We start from the raw sequence: 15,842 nt of genomic DNA, 5'->3' as shown, positions 1-15,842 counted from the left end.
TTACCAGACACCTTTATTTTATACCAACTTCCAGGTACAGGTACTTGCTTTTCTAACTTTATTTTTGTCTATTCTTGTGTTAATATTACATTTTTAAAAGTTGCTTTTAAAATAGAATTACCATATGATCTAGCAATTCCAATTCTGGACATATACCCAAAAGAACTGAAAGCAGTCTCACAGAGATATTTGCACATACCACATTCATAGCTGCATTCATAATAGCTAAATGCAACTCAAGTGTCCACTGAAGGATGAACAGATAAACCAAATGTGGTATATACTTACAATGGAATAATATTCAGCCTTAAAGAAGAAGAAATTCTAACACATGCTACAACATGGATGAACCTTGAGGATGTTATGCTAAGTTAGTCACAAAAGACAAATATTGTATGATTCCACTTACATGAGGTGCCTCAAATAGTCAAACTGATAGAGCAGAAAGAGTTGTGGTTGCCAGGGGCTGGCAGCAGAGGTGAATGGGGAGTTGTTTAATGGGTATAAAATTTCAGTTCTGCAAGATGAAAAGAGTTCTGGGGATTGGCTGCACAACAATGAGAATATACCTAACACTACTGAACTGCACACTTTAAAATCGTTATTTAAATGGTAAGTCTTTTATGTATATTTTACCCTATTTAAAACTAAAAGCAAAAAACAACCCCCAAAAAACCTGTTCTTCTAGAAAAAAAAATCTGCATTTAATAGTTCTCTTAGTCTTCGGTGTTCTGCAGTTTCACCACGATGTGTCCAGGTATAGAATTCCTTATTTTAATCCTGCTCAAGAATAAGTGCTTCTTGGGCTTCCCTGGTGGCGCAGTGGTTGAGAGTCCGCCTGCCGATGCAGGGGACACGGGTTCGTGCCCCGGTCCGGGAAGATCCCACATGCCACGGAGCGGCTGGGCCCGTGAGCCATGGCCGCTGAGCCTGCGTGTCTGGAGCCTGTGCTCCGCAACGGGAGAGGCCACAGCAGTGAGAGGCCCGCGTACCACAAAAAAAAAAAAAAAAAAAAAAGAATAAGTGCTTCTTGAATCTAATTCAAATATTCCACAACCTTGAAAAATTCCTACTTACTACTCTTTAAATACTTACCACACCCATTCTCTCTAGTCTCTTTTTGACACTCCTGTTAGATTTATGTTCAATCTTTCTTATTTCTCATGTATTTAGCTCCTGCATTGCATTCTAGTAAATTTTCCTCATAGTGTGTATCTTAGTTCTAGTCAAATGTATAATTCTCAAACACTGAACGGAAAAATTTTTTCTATATTCCTTAAAAAAAGTAAGGCTCTATGTCAGCAAACTGTGCTAGAAGTAAAAAGTCAAGAAACAGGTAGACATATGACTCACCTCTACAACTCAGGAGAATGTGCCAAAGCCAAAACAATAACAAATATTCAAAGCCAGCATTGCTGCTTTGTGTCAAGTGCTAGGTACCTGTGAATGGTACCCAGCCTGATTACATTACATCCCAAAGCCTGGCACACAGCATTTCACACTGCGTCTATGACCTTGAGCAGGAAATTTATTTACTCTTAAGCTTCTTTCTGTGGGTTGCTGTGAGGCTCAAATGGGATAAAGTGAGCAAAAGTGCTATACACCAAAGTAGTATTAAGGTATTTTCTCAATTCTAAAATATTAAATGGTCTGGCGCACTATGGATTTTATGATAGTTTGGGGAAGATGCGGAGAGGAACAGTCCGTTAGACGTACACTTAAGAGATTTCTGATTTGGGAAACTAAAAATATGGAAAAGTCTGCTTTTAGAACTGAAGAACCAGGGTACTTTCTCTGTTATGTCCAAACACGTCCTTTTCTTGAATTTGAATGATTTCTCTCTCGCCCAGTGTTAGGTTTTACCAACCTCCAGGTTTTACCAACCTCCTTCCTCACAGCTGTCAGAATTTTCCACACTGGATTTCTTGACCCCATTTTCACAGACCGGCTGAGACTGAGGAGCTGCCTCGCTCGGACTTTCGCCCGCTCAGCTTAGCTTCTTTACTGTCATTGGCTGTTGCTCTTCCCGGACCCGCCCACAACGACCTCAACCCTGATTGGGTGCCAGTGCCCTTTTATTATGGCAAAAGGTGGATCCCGAGGGTTAGAGGTAGGAAGATTGGGGCGTCGTGTAGCTAATGCGCAGGCGTGCCTTCTTGAGAGGGGATTGGCTGGCGACGGGCCGGGACGGGGCGGGACTCCAGCCTCGGCGCACGCTCTATGGGCGGAGAGGGCGGGGTTGCCGGTGCCAGTTGGTCCGAGTGTCCAGGCCTGAGGTGTCCTCCCGATCCCTCCCCTCTGCCGGCGCCTCAAAGGGCAGGTGAGGGCCGTCGTGGGTCGCGGAGGGCCTGGCCTCGAGCGACTGGAGTTGCGGCCTCGGTACTGACGAGAGCCTGGAGGGAGGGGCGGGATGTACGCCGTCCGGCGCACGGGGACCCGGGAAGAGCGTCGTACGGCCTGGGCGTTAGGTGCGCGGCCGAGGCCTGGCTCCCTGCAGAACCCCTGCGCAGCCTCTTTTCTCATCCTCTCGCTGTTGGGCGGAGAGGTTCCTTTGTGGAGGGCCGCCCGCGGTCCGTGGCGCGGACCTCCTGCCGCCTTCTCCCCGCGGATCCTGAGTCTAAGGCCTCTGTCCGCCCTGAAGTGGGACTGCGGGAGGGGCGTTCGGGTGTGTTGGGACCTGGCACGCCTGGACTAGCCCGCGGCTTCTCGGCCGAGAACTCGGAGACGGGGGCGGGGGAGAGGACGCGGGGGCGGGGAGGGAGCCGAGTGAGCGGTGAAACCAGGGCTGGCGACATCTTTTCAGGCTCTGAAAGTAGCTCCCGGGTTAGTTTCTCAATGGGCATCTTTCAAGCGTCCTGCTGGACAAGTTTGGGGATTTAGGATTGTTGGAAAGGAGAAACAGGAGACGTTCCTGAAAGACAAGATTTTCGTTTGTATCGATTCCAGTACTATGACGTAATAATATTAAGGACAGATGGTGTGCTCTGTTCCCAACGCTGTACCTGAGAATCCAAAGCTCTGCCTGTATATTCCGTGCCTGTACTCATTCACTGATTAAACTCAGTATAGCTAACCACTCTGGGGATCTCGTTTCTGATCAAATATTTGGCCAAACGGTCACTTAATTTTGTGGAATTTAAAATTGGACTTAACCAGAACAAGTCAGACTTTGAAGGGACTTGAACAAGCCATGTTGAAAGTCGTTGCAGCTTGCAGTGAATGAAATTTACCTTCAGTTTTTTAGATAGAAATAGCAAAGAAATTTGACATCAAGGGTTGCAAAACGTTTTGCAAATTTAGATTAGGGTCATATTAAAGTGTCTTCCATTGCATAATGGAAAAAGCCGGGACTTTATAGTTAGATCTGAGTTTAGATTCTTGGTACAGACTTCGGCTGTGAACTCTAAGGCAAGATATGTAGCCTTTCTGAGATACAGGGTCCACGTTTGTAAAGTGCCACGTCCTGTTGATTTGATGAGCTAATATATGTAAAGAATTTAGTATATTAATGTACAGTGACGTTTAGTAGTCTTGCTAGTTCCATTAGTAAGTAGATGACGGATGATGAAAATCAGTTTTAGATGCAGAAAAGTTGAGAGGTTTAGGTTGGGTGGATATCGGAAAAGTCAAAATCTCAGGTCTCCGTTGTGAGCATAGTGTGGTGGAGTGGTGGAAAAAACTAGACTGGGACATTGACTGTATGTAGTCTTGGCTCTGTCTGTGTTAAGTATTACTGTGATCTTAGGTAGGCCGTTATCATCTTGGCCTTGGCTTAGTTGTAAAAACGAGGCAAGTGGACCAAGTAATTTTTAAAAATTCTTCTTGTGGCCTGAAGTAGATCTAAAAGGTAGAAAAGATAATAGCTAACATTATTGAATAACTACTGTGTATTGTTATATTTTATATATATATATATATCAACTCATAATGTTCTCACAACAAAACTATGAGGTACATACTGTTATTAACCTCATTTTACAGATGAGGAAACTGAGGCTGAGATGTTAATCTTACCTAAGGCTCCAGAGCTTATAAATAGGAGAGCTAGCATTTGAATCCAGGTAACTTAAATCCATGTTCTTAATCACTGTGCTAAACTGCCTCTTATGAAGAGCATGTCATGGTACTGTTGGGCATACTAGAAAAGAAGGTAGAGGTGTACTTGGTAAGATGATAGCCTTTGGTCACAGTTGACTGTGAGGGCATGGGAAATGGGTCTGTACTAATGCTTGCCACATTTCTGGATCCTTGTTCTTTCCATACTTTTGCTCCTTGGACTTAAATTATCAAAATAACTCTAGATTCTCTTCCACTGACCAAGGCTAGATGAAGATAGGCACTAAAATTTACTGTGATTTTTGAGAAAAGTTTTATGAGATCTGACCTCGGCTTAGGTCAGAGTTGAGGAATCCCAGACAGTCATATCCATTGCGGAGAGCTAAGGCAGATTTTGGATAAGCTAAGGCAGATTTTGGATAAACAGATCAGCTTTAGCACCCCACGTTTATTTCGGTGTTCCCACACTTGAGATACTTTGGTCTGGGTTCTCTTTTATTTATTTATTTATTTTTTTTTTTTCCGTACGCGGGCCTCTCACTGTTGTGGCCTCTCCCGTCGCAGAGCACAGGCTCCGGACGCGCAGGCTCAACGGCCATGGCTCACGGGCCCAGCCGCTCCGCGGCATGTGGGATCCTCCCGGACCAGGGCACGAACTCGTGTCCCCTGCATCGGCAGGCGGACTCTCAACCACTGCACCACCAGGGAAGCCCCTGGGTTCTCTCTCTTTTAATGTCAGGTTTGGATTTATGTGTAGGAGCAGAAGGAGTTGAAAATGAACTCCTAAGAGCACATCTGACACAGCATTGGATTGATATGATAGCAACTATAGATTGAGAAGAAGAATTTTATAGTTGAAAAATTCAATCTTGTGTCGAGTGCATATTATGATGTAGTTAGTACTGGGCTAATGTAGGCATTGCAAAGTTTGAGGATTGACCCTATTTTGAAGGAAGTAAAATCCATGGCTAAAATACTTTGACTTAAAGAGCTCAACAAACCTTTTGATCCCATATATAAAATCTGTTTATGACTCTGGATGTCCTGACAGACTTAGAATGTATACAGGAGTAGCGTTTTGAGACTGGTCTATTTGATCACATCACAATAAGAAAAAATTGCTACTTGTGTTTTTTTGTTGTTGTCATGCAGAGGCAGCCGGTGATACTCTGGTGTTGCACACGGCTGCCACATACAGTTGGGCAGGTTTTGCACTGTTCAGCCCTCAGGGCAATCTTACATGGGCTATGATATGAGTAGTGCTGTCTTGGGTTATGTGGTATATCCTATAGCACTGTCCTTGCGCCCTGCTTTTGTGCTCTTGCTTCCACCCCAACCTGGACGTGTTTTTCTAAGAGTAATTTTTCTAAGAGTAATTTTGTATTGTTTGGGTTATATGTGGCCAAAATCTCAGAAACTGGCTTCTTTTTCCTTACCTACTACATTGGTCAGCCTGGAACACTTTGCATTTATGGAAGACTTCTGGGTTTAATTTTAGTGTTAGACTAAAATACAGGCAAAAGAAGTATAACCCATCCCTATACTAGATCTGATTTCAAAGTTGAGTGCATTGATTTTGTGATTATCTGTTGCTTTGACTTGTGTATCATATCACTCTTCTCAGCTGTCATGAGAATTCTGTTTCAGGTGTATTCTTAAAAAGACTGGATATTAGAAATCTGGAGCATTTAATATACAGGTTTCCCCCTACTATCTGAAAGTAGAGCATTCCTACCTTTTGTAAGCTGAAATGGCGTAAAGTGATGAAGCAATTATCTTAGGACACATCTTGCTAACAGATGCACAAAATAAATAAAACACTCACAAACACAGGTCAAAGCTGTGGTGGCTTGAGGCTGAGCTGCTGAGTGTAGTTCTCAGGGAAGGAGCTTGGTGTCACTGCTCAGAGTGAGTGCTGCCTCTGTAACACCTTGCTGCAAAACAAACGCTGAATGCTATTTTTGTTTTTTGCCTTTTTTTCACGAAAGTGGAAATCCTCATCAGATTTCTTTTGTTTAGCAAAAGAGGTACTAATATAGGTCTTTTATACAAGCGAAGTGGCATAAAGCAAACTTTTAAAAACTGGGGAATACTTCTCTCATGTAGCAGGGGAGATAGCCAAGTTGAAGTGTGCCGTTGCTGAGTATTCCCAAGATCACTTACTTTTGCTTTTGGCTGTTACCTCTGTCATCCCTCCCAGACAAGTATCAATAGTTGAAGTGGTATGAAAGGGCTCTTGCCTGGGGAAGGGCCAAATAAAGTTTTCACTGCTAGCACTCTTCCTCTTCAATTATAAAGACACATTGATTGAATGGAGAAGAATAATTTTTGAAGTGTGGTCTTTGAATACTATTATACAAAGCATTTAATGACTTAAAGAATTTTTGAAAAAACATTTCATAATCAGTCTATTTGGATTTATGTGTGTGTGTGTATAGATACATATGTCGTGTAGTTCTGTAGTAGTATTTATTGAAAAACATTTGAGTGTAAGTAAACCCGCATAGTTCAAACCCTTGTTCAAGAGTCCTCTCTGTGTGTGTGTGTGTGTGTGTGTGTGCGTGCAGCTATATCTATCTATGGAAAACGTTTTCTGAAGTACAAAGAACCTGAGAATTAAAACCAGTGAGGGAGAGTAGCGCTAATGCTGTATAAGTGGGAAGACTTGGGGTAGATGTATTAAGCATTATTTTTAGTGTTACTTCTTTAATAAAGCTATGTGTAAAGGAGGTTTAATATCTTTCTTTTTTAGACTGAGTGATATCTTACTTGAGAGGTAGTTTATACATGTGTACACTGAGCATTCTGTTGCCATGTTCATGCCAGCATCTGAAGTGTCATGAGGGAATATACAATATACTGATCACTGTTTTGATTGTGATTCTAGTTCTGGTATGTAGACATCCTTGTTCAATAGGTTTGGGTTCTACTGTTCAGCATATGGAGGCATAACAATGCCTTGGGTATAGTAGGTGCTCAATAAATACTTGTTGAAAGAGTAACAACATTGACTAAGATCTAAGTTGCTTCACTGAGTAAATTAGATTGGTTAACAAATCTGTTTTCAGTAATAATCTGGTACATTATTTAATAAATTTTGAGCACATTGCATGTGAAATGAATGTTAGCAATAGAGCAGAACATGTTTCACAAGGATTTGGAAATTGCTCTAATATTTTGGAGCCTTTTATGGACACAAGAAAATGTTAATATTTATTTACTCATTTACATCCTAATTAATCTATTTTAACTATAACCAGGAGGTGACAAGTACATATTTTTCATTTAACCCATATTAGTGTTTCGGATAACTAGTATTTTTCTTTTGAATTTTATGTTTAAAAAGTGTTAATTGGTATATATGAAAAAATGTTTTAATAATGAAGAATATTTTTAGAGAGATTTGTCTTCCTTGCTGCCATTATCCTTAATGTAAGAGCTTTTTCAATTTGCTGTGTGTTCTTTATCCATACTAAAGATTTTTCACATAATTTACATCAGTGAATATACAATGGCATAAACATTCTTTCATGTTATTATAGTCATAATTATTTTTAGTAGCCACTCCATTAGAAATGGCAACTATAATCAACCAGGCTCTGAATGGACAGTTTATATTGTTTCCAATTTACTGGGTTATAAATAAGGTTGAAGTAAAGATTTTTATGGATGTAATTTTTTTCCTTCTTAATTTTCCTTAGGCTAAATTTCCAAGAGTAAAATTACTTTGTAAAAAATATTTAAATGTTTTTGTGAATCTTGTTTATTACTGTACTGCTTTCCAAAAATATTACGTTTAAAATTTGTGTCCAATATTTTGTGTTAGTTTTTCCATAACTTCGCTAGCGTTGATCATCTTCTTTTAGAAAAATATTTTACGAAATATACAGTGGTATTTTATTATGCATTTCTTTGACTACCAAGAAACTCAACATTTTCTCTTATTTACTTAATACTTCTCTTTGTAAACTGTAAATATTCTTTGCTTATTTCCCCACTGGGTATTTATTCTTAGTAAAGCATGTGAAAGGAGTCCTACTGGGTCACTTAATTTTCTTTTGAAAAACAAGCTTATATTTCATTACTCTATGTGTCTATGTTTCTAACTTTTTCTTATTGCAGACCATTCATCAAGAGTTTTGTATCCAAGGCCCAAAAGTTTGTTACCGAAGATGATGAATGCTGACATGGATGGTATGTTCTTCGTTTTCCTTTTTGTATGGTCCTGGTTTTGTGGTGCATACATTGCTTTATTAAGCAATAGGAAGAGCAGAGAATCAATACTTAGAAGGCTTTGATCTTGGCCAGTGTACTTATTTATAATCCCATCTAGTTCTAGAAAAGATTTAAGGCAACTTCCATTCTTTAACTATGAGATGGCAAAACATTTTACCTTCACCTTGGTGTCCTCATCTGCCATGTGGGATATAACCTTTTATTTTACAGGGCTCTTGTATAAGTCAAGTAAGAATGAATATAAACCATTTTGCAGATCTTTTAAGTGCTATACTACACAAATGGTAGCTAATATTAAGAGTAAATCTGAACCTTTTCATTACAGCAGTTGATGCTGAAAATCAGGTGGAACTGGAGGAGAAAACACGACTTATTAATCAAGTGTTGGAACTCCAACACACCCTTGAAGGTTAGCTTGTGTTTTGTATTTTTCTTGACTAACATCCAGGTAATTGAAATTGTAATTGTAAGCAAATTGCTAAATTTGTTCGTTACTGTGCACAGTTTTTAAAACTATAAATTTCAAAGTCTACTTCAATAGTTTTTTTTCCTCTCCTGCCTGTAGCTTTGGCTGGTGATTTCAAAGAACAGATACATTTCAATAAGGAAGTCAAATAGTGTTCTTATGCTTCCCTCTTTAAGGTCTAACATAATGAGCCCCATTTAAGTCCCTGCATTGTGTTACTAAGTCCACTTTAATAAAGCTTATATGAGAGTAAAATCAGTGTATTAGCCTTGGGGATTATAAGGGAACTGATCTGAGTTTCTTCATTTTCTAAATGTCTTGCATAAAATTAATTCCACCAGTGAAACATCTTTTGGTTTTCAACGAAATTAAGAGGTGGTGGTGGGTTTTTTTTGAAATCAGGTTGAGCAGATCATGTCATTCCAGTGGCTTCCCATCTCACAGTTAATGGAAGCCAGGTTCCTCTCTGTAAGTCTCTCACTTCCCTTTTACCTTTCAGTCCTGTCACATTCCCTGACTGGGACACTTCAACCTCCTTGCTGTTCTTTCAGCAAGCTTCTCCTCAGGGTCTTAGCAGTTGCTGTTCCCCTGTGCTTGAATCTTTTCCCTTAGTCATTTGCATATCTATGTGGCTCATTCCCTTACTTCCTTTAGGTCTCTAGCGAAATTTTCTTAATCAAAATAGCTGTCCCTGACTATACTGTATCACAGGACAACTGCCCTTGGCTTCCTGTGACCCTTACCCTTCTTGCTTTTTCTCCTGACCCCCACCCACCCTAAGCCCCATTAGAATGTCAGCTTGTTAAGGGCAGGGACCTTTTTTGTTACTGTTGCCTCTAGAACAGTGCCTGTTTCTTAGAAGGCACCCCAGTAACTTAGTTGCTGAATAACTGAGGTGTGGTATCTTCTTTTTTTAATCATCAAGAGCTGCTCTTTTGAATTTCTTGCTAATGTAAAAATACAAAACGATCAATTGCTTGGAAACTGACTGCCTATATCCAGTATGTGAATTCAGTTATGTTCACCTACTACACTGTCTTAAATATTACTAGTAAAGACATTATGGTTTTATGATGATATGAACCAAAATTCACATTTTAAAAAGTGTTTTTTTAAATAACCATTTTAAGAGTTAACTACTTAACAAAAATGCTGTTTACAAAGAATAACATTTAGTCTAATGTGAAATCTCTTTTTAAGAATTTTGGCTATTGATTTGTACTCAGTTTACTTTCTTTACCTTAACTTCTAAAGTAGTCTGAGTTTAAAAACAGAAAATTTAAGGATTGTGGTATTTCTTTTAAGAATGAATCTTAATAAGCATTTTATAATACGGAGTCATTGCCATCATTTTATTGACAATGTGCTTTTTTATTTTCCATATAGATCTCTCTGCAAGAGTAGATGCAGTTAAGGAAGAAAATCTGAAGCTAAAATCAGAAAACCAAGTTCTTGGACAATATATAGAAAACCTCATGTCAGCTTCTAGTGTTTTTCAAACAACTGACACAAAAAGCAAAAGAAAATAAGGGATTGATATCCCTTATGTCTATGGAATTGCTGCTGATCTTTTTTTCTTTAAAACTTGGATAGATTCCAAAAGTTATAGTACTTTTGTTTGTGGCTTCACTGAGTATTTATGAAGATAATGTCAGATCTAAGCAAAATTAAGAGTGTAACAGAAGACTTCCATGAGTTTGTGTATTATGTTAGTCTATGAAAATGTGCAAAGGTATTGTAGAGACTTTATAATTAGAAATGCATATATTTATGAAACTTGAAAATGAATGTTATATCAAATTTGCTTTGATTTATAGGTTTAGCATTGTCTTTTATTATAGACATAGTTAGAGATAGAAGAAAATAACCACCGTGTTGTGAAAAAGTGACCAAAATCACGTACTGAATGCACAGCTTTATATACCCTGTCCACCATCGTGTGCCTCTTCTCCATTTGCTTTCTTCCCATTTTCCTTCCCCTAAGGAAAAAACTGGTTTCACATTTGTAAAGAGTGATTTCAGTAGTTAATCATCTAAGAGAGTAGCCCGAACTCTGTTGAAACTTAACCAAAATAAGATATTTTCTCAGTTTAGGGCTTATTTGTTATATTTAGTAATAAGATAGGATAGTTGTTTTCTGTTTAATCAATTGAAAACGGGGGCTATAAAGATGAAGATTTTTCTTTGAAACTGAATTATCGTATTGGGAAGATTTGTTGTTAAAAACTTCCTTTGCGGGGCTTCCCTGGTGGCGCAGTGGGTGAGAGTCCGCCTGCCGATGCAGGGGACACGGGTTCGTTCTCCGGTCTGGGAAGATCCCACATGCCGCGGAGCGGCTGGGTCCGTGCGCCATGGCCGCTGAGCCTGCGCATCCGGAGCCTGTGCTCCGCAACGGGAGAGGCCACAGCAGTGAGAAGCCCGCGTACCGCCAAAAAAAAAAAAAAACTTCCTTTGCACAAAATAATCCACTTGATACCTGAAAAGATGAGCTCTGGTTGTGTGTGTGTTTGAAATAGAAAATTTTGAGGAAATATAGAAATAGGGTAGGAGAAGTATTTAATACTTGGTAAGTACTTGTAACCAACTCCAAATGTTTTTACTCCAGATTTGTGTTATCTCTGGCACAGATTAGATTTGGGGGGGGTATATATAAGAAAATGGATTAAATTTGGCTAACCTTATGTAAACCACACCTAGAAGAGAATAAAATTTGGTCTCAGGTTTATTTGCAGTACCCAGATGATCAACTTTGCAAAGTCCCTTAAAAAGGTATTAGTATCAGAATCATGAATAAAATGGGAGAGTATTACATGTATACTAATTGATGCTTTCTCAGTATTTTATCTCACTACTTCTCCCAGAATTTTCTGTAAACCCAACTACTGGTTTGCAGAGTTTTAGTCATTTAACACTTTTTTAAAATTTAGTTTGTACATTCCATTTAGTAAAGAAATCTATCAGAAGTAATGTTAAAATATTAAATAGGAAAAGAGATCCACTAATATAGTTTATGGTTACTAAATTTAGGCTAATTATGGAATAATCTTAATGTTTGTATTGGTGTTAAGATTTGATGACTTTAGCTGTATGAATATATAATAGTCATACTGCAAACATTTTGCATCCCTTTGTGACCTAATTTTTAAACATTTAAAACTGTGTTGCCATTATGCTTTGCTGTTTAATAAAAAGCTGTTTCAAAAATTGCATGTGTTTTGATATTATTGTGTAAGTAACTGGGATATATACAGTGGTGCAGTGGTGTATCGGGGTTGTTCAAAGCCACAAGATAAGTAGCATATCCTGTGTAAGTACCAGTTACTGGATGTTTAAGGGAATACTATTTTTTTTAAACTAATTTATTTGTATTATTTTTGGCTGCATTGGGTCTTTGTTGCTGCTTGTGGGCTTTCTGTAGTCGCAGCGAGCGGGGGCTACTCTTCATTGTGGTGCGCGGGCTTATTGCGGTGGCTTCTCGTCGCAGAGCAAGGGCTCTAAGCGCGCAGGCTTCAGTAGTTGTGGCTCGCGGGCTCTAGAGCGCAGGCTCTGTAGCTGTGGCGCATGGGCTTAGTTTCTCCGCGGCATGTGGGACCTTGCAGGACCAGGGCTCGAACCCATGTCCCCTGCATTGGCAGGTGGATTCTCAACCACTGCGCCACCAGGGAAGTCCGGGAATACTATTATTAAAACAAATATAGGATATTATACCTTAATTTAAAAAATAAAAGCAAAGAATTCAAAGAAAAAGATCCAAGATTGCCAGGGGAAAGGTGGTTGTATTTTTTAGGTTAGGCTAAGCTCTTGTAATGAGATGCAGTGCTAAAAAAAACGCAGAAGTTTCTCTTCCAACTAATGGTTCTGAGGTGAGCATTGTAAACTAACAAACAGGCTTTGTGAGCTGGGGATTTCTCTGCCATTTTCAACCGTGGCTTCCAAGTCACACTAGTTATAATCACCATTCTGATTTGCAGAAAAATGCATGGGGTACACATGCAGGGTTTATGGGTTGGGCCTGCCTGGCAATGGCTCATGTCTTCTTGCATTCCCAAGGGCGTGGGGATTTAGATGCAAGAGGAGTGGCTGAGAAATGTCGCTGGCTGGAAGCCATATTCCAGCTACGACTTTATTGTGGACGCCGACAGGAGGAGGGTGGCAGCTTCAGCCACAGCCCTCTTCTCTCGCTATTAAGTATCTGCGCCCAGCCTTCGTCCCATACACACAACGTACTCAACCTCTCCTCATCCACTTACTGACTCGGCTCTAAATCCAGGGCTTCTGTCAAGGTCTGTCAGTTGTAGATGTGACTCTTAATAGTCTGACTGCCTCTAAACTGATGACAGATTATTTGCTCTGCCCATTTATAATGGTGTAGTGGGGATAGGGTACCTAAATAAAAACTCGAAATTTGGACAACGGAATAAAGGGAAACACATCAAAGCAGCTGTGGAATACTCCTGGGAGAGAGACCCTGTGAAGATCCTGTCTCTGATAGTGGATGAAGTTCCTTGATTAGACCCTGACTGTAATCTCTGGCAAGGGACTACCCTTACCCATTGCTCTCCATGGCTTCCCCCCACTGGAAAGTTATTCCTTGTCCATTCCCCCGCCCCCCACCCAGGACTCTGAAGTACTTGGGAGTGTTCCCCTCATGGGAGTTGTGAAAGCAGTCCGCTTCACGCTGGTGTGAGTCTGCCGCCCGTCGTTTGTAGGCCAAGCTCACGTTTCTTGGGCTGTACAATTCCCTCAAAAACAACCTTGTCGATAGGCTTCAGTTCCATAGGCTAGGAATGACAAGCTCTTTTCTAGACCCAATTCCCAAAGTTTGCTAGCTTTCCTTCCTCACAGGACCCTGCCTCTCTTTAATGGAGGCTACTTTGAAACCAACTGAAAATAAGACTCCACTGGGACTGCAACACCCAGGTATCACTGCAGGGCTGGGTCCCTTTGATTGCCTTAACACTTGGAAGAGAAGTCTTAACTGGCCTTCCCCTTCTACCTCCCACACCTCAAAGATAAAACCATTTTGAACTTTTTCTGCTATTCAGGGTACAGAAGCAATTAGTTTTTCTAATCTTGTGAGGTACCTAATATGTGTGATCCTTCTCTATTCCCTTCCATCTCTGCTTGGACACTGGTAAGTTCCTTCTTGCGATACCTTGCTAAAAGCATCAAGGAACAGCCAATTCATTTCACATTTTGGCTTATCCAACTGCTGTCCTACAGCTGTTAACTCAGGTGACAAAATGTTACCCGAAATACATGCCCCACCTGCTCGTCATATGAATGGTAAACCAGTGCTATATATTCTGTTTTCGTTACAGCAGTATCTTCAGGACGTCATTTCTATATTAGAAATACAGGTGGTAAACAGTGTGCACAGGGACTGTGCCTAGCTTCTGATCAAGACTCTCTCCTTGACCAAACTTTAACCAGGTTCTTCTGAGCCCTCTTTGTCTAGGCCTCATCTTAGGCCCTGTCTTCAGCCTGCCTAGTCCAGTTTTAGTAAAAGTCCTGCTAAGTGAATCTGATCACCCTGCCTGCCTTCAGCAAGAATCCTGTTAAATCAGCATGGCAAGCACCCTTCTACCTTCGATGTCTCCTCTTAGGAATTTTCCATCCACCAACCCTCCCCGGACCCACTCTGCTCAACGACTATAAACCCCCAGCTGTCTTCACTGTATCTGGAGTTAAGCCCATTCTCTCTCCCCTATGGTGGTAGTCTTGGCCCTACTGCAATAGTCCTGAATAAAGTCTTCCTTATTGTTTTAACCGGTGTCAGGATACATTTTTAATAGTGATACTTCCTAGCTCTAAATGCTGGTGGCATGATGACTGGCAGGGATCGCTCTTCCTCAGGGTGTCCCAGTAGAACTTCCCTCAATACTAACACTAGTATTCCATCCAAAATTTGTCCTCTTTATATTCACTTTGGACTTCACTTATAGCAAGTTAATACAGCTCACAATCCCTTATCTGGAACTCTTGGACTAGATATTTCAGAATTTGGAATTTTCCATTTCGTAAAGTATTATGACTCATCTACCAGTACAGCTTGGGGCGGCACTTGGAATCAAATACATTAACATTTTTTAGCGAAATATATGAATTTAATACTAAGTTACGTAAGTAAAGACTACAGATAGCCTGTCAGGGAGGTCAGGTTTGGCTGCCAAATGAGTTTTGATGTCAAACATGAAAAACTTCAGATGTACAGAGATTTTTGGAATTTGGAATTGTACGTGTAACGATAAAACAATTTGTGGAGAAATAACCAAAATCATCCAAGCATGCAGTTCCAACCAGTTTATGTCATATTTATATTCCTGATCAAGTCCTTTCTCCAAACGAGAAGTGAAAGGTGAATTATATATTCTAGAATTACTTTTGTGGTCCAAAACAAAGCAAAATTGATCTTAATTCTTTAGAATGCAGTCTTTCTTTACTTTCCCCAATAATTTTGTTTTTCCCTATCTTGAGTTAACACCCTCTAGTGGTTGTCATCAGATATTCAATGCTGATATAATCAAAATTGCCAGCAAAGACCAGATATTACTTAGTTGGTGAGACCACTTGTACATCATGAAAGAACAGAGAATGTGAAAGGTTAACTAAATGAAAGGTTAACAATTTGAAGAATGACTTAATTGCGTCTAGCTACTCCATCCTAAAAACAAGCTACAGTCTATTTCACTTAAATCATAGAGATTAATGGTATTTGAAGATATTTACTATAACAAGGACTTTATGTTGGCTTTAGGACCTAATTTAACATATAATGGAAGGGGTATTGAGGAGTGATGACAGAAGCTAAAGTAATATATTGTAATCAATTATATAATGTATTGGCCTTGTTTTAAATTTTCTATTATTATCTATAGATGGCTTATCAAATGTTTAGTCTAAGTAATTAAAACTTGAAATTACTCCAAAATTTTACAAAAGATGTAAAACGCTATTCATTTAAGAAACACAAAATATGTGGTAAGATACTATGTTAGGTGTTAAAAGATCATTTAAAAAAAATTATCCTGTTGCCCATTTTCTCTATTGCTTTTCCATGTATTTGGATCTCTACAACCTTCAA

At 39.7% G+C, this 15,842-nt stretch overlaps 1 protein-coding gene across 1 annotated transcript; it reads left to right on the top strand.

Annotated features, from left to right (window-relative positions):
* Positions 1-2,138: 2,138 nt before the first annotated feature.
* On the top strand, positions 2,139-10,994 carry SCOC (short coiled-coil protein; the record flags this gene model as incomplete). Its single annotated transcript, XM_082633965.1, is given in 5 exon segments — positions 2,139-2,294; positions 2,296-2,320; positions 8,179-8,250; positions 8,618-8,701; positions 10,145-10,994. Coding segments are annotated over 5 exon segments (480 nt in total). The 3' UTR covers positions 10,288-10,994.
* Between the last annotated feature and the right edge of the window lie 4,848 nt (positions 10,995-15,842).

Source organism: Mesoplodon mirus, assembly GCF_964341445.2.
Source record: "Mesoplodon mirus genome assembly, chromosome: 2".
NCBI classification, from domain to species: domain Eukaryota; kingdom Metazoa; phylum Chordata; class Mammalia; order Artiodactyla; family Ziphiidae; genus Mesoplodon; species Mesoplodon mirus.
The sequence above is the reverse complement of the archived record's forward strand: the minus strand, read 5'-3'. Positions and strand labels throughout refer to the sequence as shown.